At 33.8% G+C, this 2,879-nt stretch overlaps 1 protein-coding gene across 1 annotated transcript in view; it reads left to right on the forward strand.

The window, feature by feature from the left end:
• The window catches only part of LOC107730233 (microtubule-associated protein 1A-like), a 28,286-nt gene extending 26,111 nt beyond the window's left edge, over positions 1–2,175 (forward strand). The window contains exon 9 of the mRNA XM_016540999.1: positions 466–2,175. Coding sequence (XP_016396485.1) covers positions 466–621 — 156 coding nt within the window. The 3' untranslated portion in view covers positions 622–2,175. The remainder of the gene's footprint in view (positions 1–465) is intronic.
• The last annotated feature ends 704 nt before the right edge of the window (positions 2,176–2,879 follow it).

Genomic DNA, 2,879 nt, shown 5'->3' on the forward strand with positions numbered 1-2,879 from the left:
TGACTGGTAGCAGCCCTATAGTGTATATTGAATTTATTGATAAATTGTAATAATTTGACATGTAAGATGATGCATACATCTAAAAAGGTTAAAATAGGCCTTTGTAAAGGTAAATATGTACATTAAATATTACATATATGTATGTAATAAAATGTGTATTTCATTACAGGTTTAGGTCTTAAATTTCATATAAGGTGGTATTAAAAAGGTCTTTAAAAGTCTTACATTTAACTTGTTCATGTCTGGAAACCCTGGTATAATATTCGTTAATTGCTCTCTGTGTGGTAGATGTCAACATTGGAACTTTGTAATTTGATGGATATTTTATGGATGCTATGCATATTAATATTTTGGTTAATTTATTTGCAGTCAGTGTCAACTCCAATGGAGAACTGAAGTGATTCAAAACAGTTCAAGTCAGCCATTATGCTATACTATTAATGTCTTACCCTGTCCTATTTGTAGGTAACATTGATACCTACTCATGACACAGAAGTGACCCGCGAATGGTATCAGCAGACCCATGAGAAGCAACAGGAGCTGAACATCATGGTCCTGGCCAGCAGCAGCACTGTTGTGATGCAAGACGAGTCATTCCCAGCCTGCAAAATAGAGTTCTAAATTCAACATGGCTCCCAGGTTCACATCTTTACTCTCAAATGGTCCGTTACAGCCTTAATTGTAGTTTACTCAGTGTAAAATTCTTAACCTTTTGCTTTTTAACTTCCCACACATAATGTCTATTGCCCAAAAAACCCAGTCAAATGGTATGAACTTTGATTATTATTTCTTGGTAATGAAAGTTACTAGAGTGCAGGAGAACCGAAGGAAGACGTGCCTTTCACTATATACTTTTCAGGGTGGCCTTTCCCTTTACATTGTACAATATATACATACACACGTACATGCAGTAAATGGGTCTCTAAAATTATTAACCCTTAGATTTTGGTCCAGGGCCTGTTTGAACTAGTTTTCATGGTTACATTCCCAGTTGTAATTTTATACTGAACAAGGTTACCAAATGAATGTGCTAAATACAATAACAAAGTTAATCTATATAGCCTTGTTTACAATGGCATCTAAAGCACAAGTATACCTCTTCACTTACTTTTGAACAAAAACACCAGAAATTCCCTAATACTGCAGCTAAACTAGATGAGATTCTCCTGATTAGTTCATCAGTGGCACTGTTGCTTTGAGACCCTGAGTTACACATCCTGCAAGATCCTCTTTCATTGCTTCACACATACACTCACTATATATACAATAATCATCTATTAATCAAGTTGTCACACATTCAGATAGCTACTGTGCAAATAGCAATTGAGGCTATATACCTCAGCAGAGAGATTAACAAATACCTGGGTGCTAGTATTTCAGAAATTGGAATTTAGTAAACAAATAAGATTTTAACAATTCTAGCAATTAAGATACATAAGCTGGAGATGGTGTTATGCACAAATTACTTTACATTCCCAACTCAGAGATTAATGCTTTCAATTTGTATAGTGGAATGATGGCATCAACAACAATGTTAAAAGTGATAATAACAAAAATAATATATTGCTACTAGATCAGGACAAAATTCAGTTTTTAAACTGATTCTGAAAACTGATGTTTAGATGGTACGTTTATTGTCAACGCTGAATAAGAGTGGAATCAAATCATGTTTTGTCATTAAATGATGTATAAAGTGTATGTTCTCAGAGTGTATTATTATTTTTAGTGCTTATGAAGTTCAGATGTGTTTTATTACTGATTTGATTCAGTTTGGGAGAAAATCCATTAGATTCATTAGCACCTTGTAATGATTTCGCCTTGATTTCTATTGGTTATAAAATGTATATAGGACAAATTTGCTTACTGTAAAGGAATGGAAAGAAAGGATGACTGAGAATACATATGTAAGCCAAAGTTTCCGGCAATAGAAGTGCATGGTGTTCAGTGAATAATCTATGTATGGAAGTCATTTCTCTGTTTTTGTGTAGGGTTACATGAAAGATACTGCACCATGGATACTGCACTTCAACCTATTCCAAAAATGTTATAGTGTGTTTTAAGTTGTTCAAAGCACATTTTGGCTTTTATATGGAACTTAAACCTTAATCTTAACTTGCAAGAGCTCTTATTTTCCAGTCAATATACGATGAGGATATAGATTACATTTTGAAATATAAAAGTGAATTCTTGACCACTGATTCAAAGACACAAAGCAAGTTGACTACTTCAGTCTGTTTAGTCAGAATTTGCAGTAATGGATAGTAGAAAACATGCTGTCATGAAATTGTTATTTGTGTATTGTCAGCAGTGTAACATGTAAGGCTTAAAATGAATGATAGTGCTGTTTTAAGCTCTTGTCACAGAGCAGGATGATGATTGTGTACCATCGTCTGATGAATAGAAAACTCTGTAAAAGTACTGTATGCATTGCATGTATATTACCATAAGGTTGAACATGCATTTGAGTACTGCTATGCTTTTAGGTGCTTGGCTTAACGGTTATAAATGAAAATGAACTTTTTTTCAGTTGCATTTGAGTCTAAATGTATCTATAATCTTCATGCTTTTCACAAGATGATTTAATTTCTGTTTCATAGTCTTGTTCATTGGTCTGTAAGATTTGATTGTTGACCTTCATCTCTAGAGAAAAGTCCAGAGATTTGCTAAGCCGTATTTACAACAGGGCAGAATATGGTTCAGCATAATCCTTTATATTTCTCTGAGGAGCAATGTATGAGGATTCACATTTAATATACTTCAGTCTGTTTAGTCAGAATTTGCAGTAATGGATAGTAGAAAACATGCTGTCATGAAATTGTTCTTTGTGTATTGTCAGCAGTGTAACATGTAAGGCTTAAAATGAATGATAGTGCTGGTTT

This window comes from Sinocyclocheilus rhinocerous, unplaced genomic scaffold (assembly GCF_001515625.1).
Source record: "Sinocyclocheilus rhinocerous isolate Xijiao unplaced genomic scaffold, SAMN03320098_v1.1 scaffold368, whole genome shotgun sequence".
In the NCBI taxonomy this organism is placed as follows: domain Eukaryota; kingdom Metazoa; phylum Chordata; class Actinopteri; order Cypriniformes; family Cyprinidae; genus Sinocyclocheilus; species Sinocyclocheilus rhinocerous.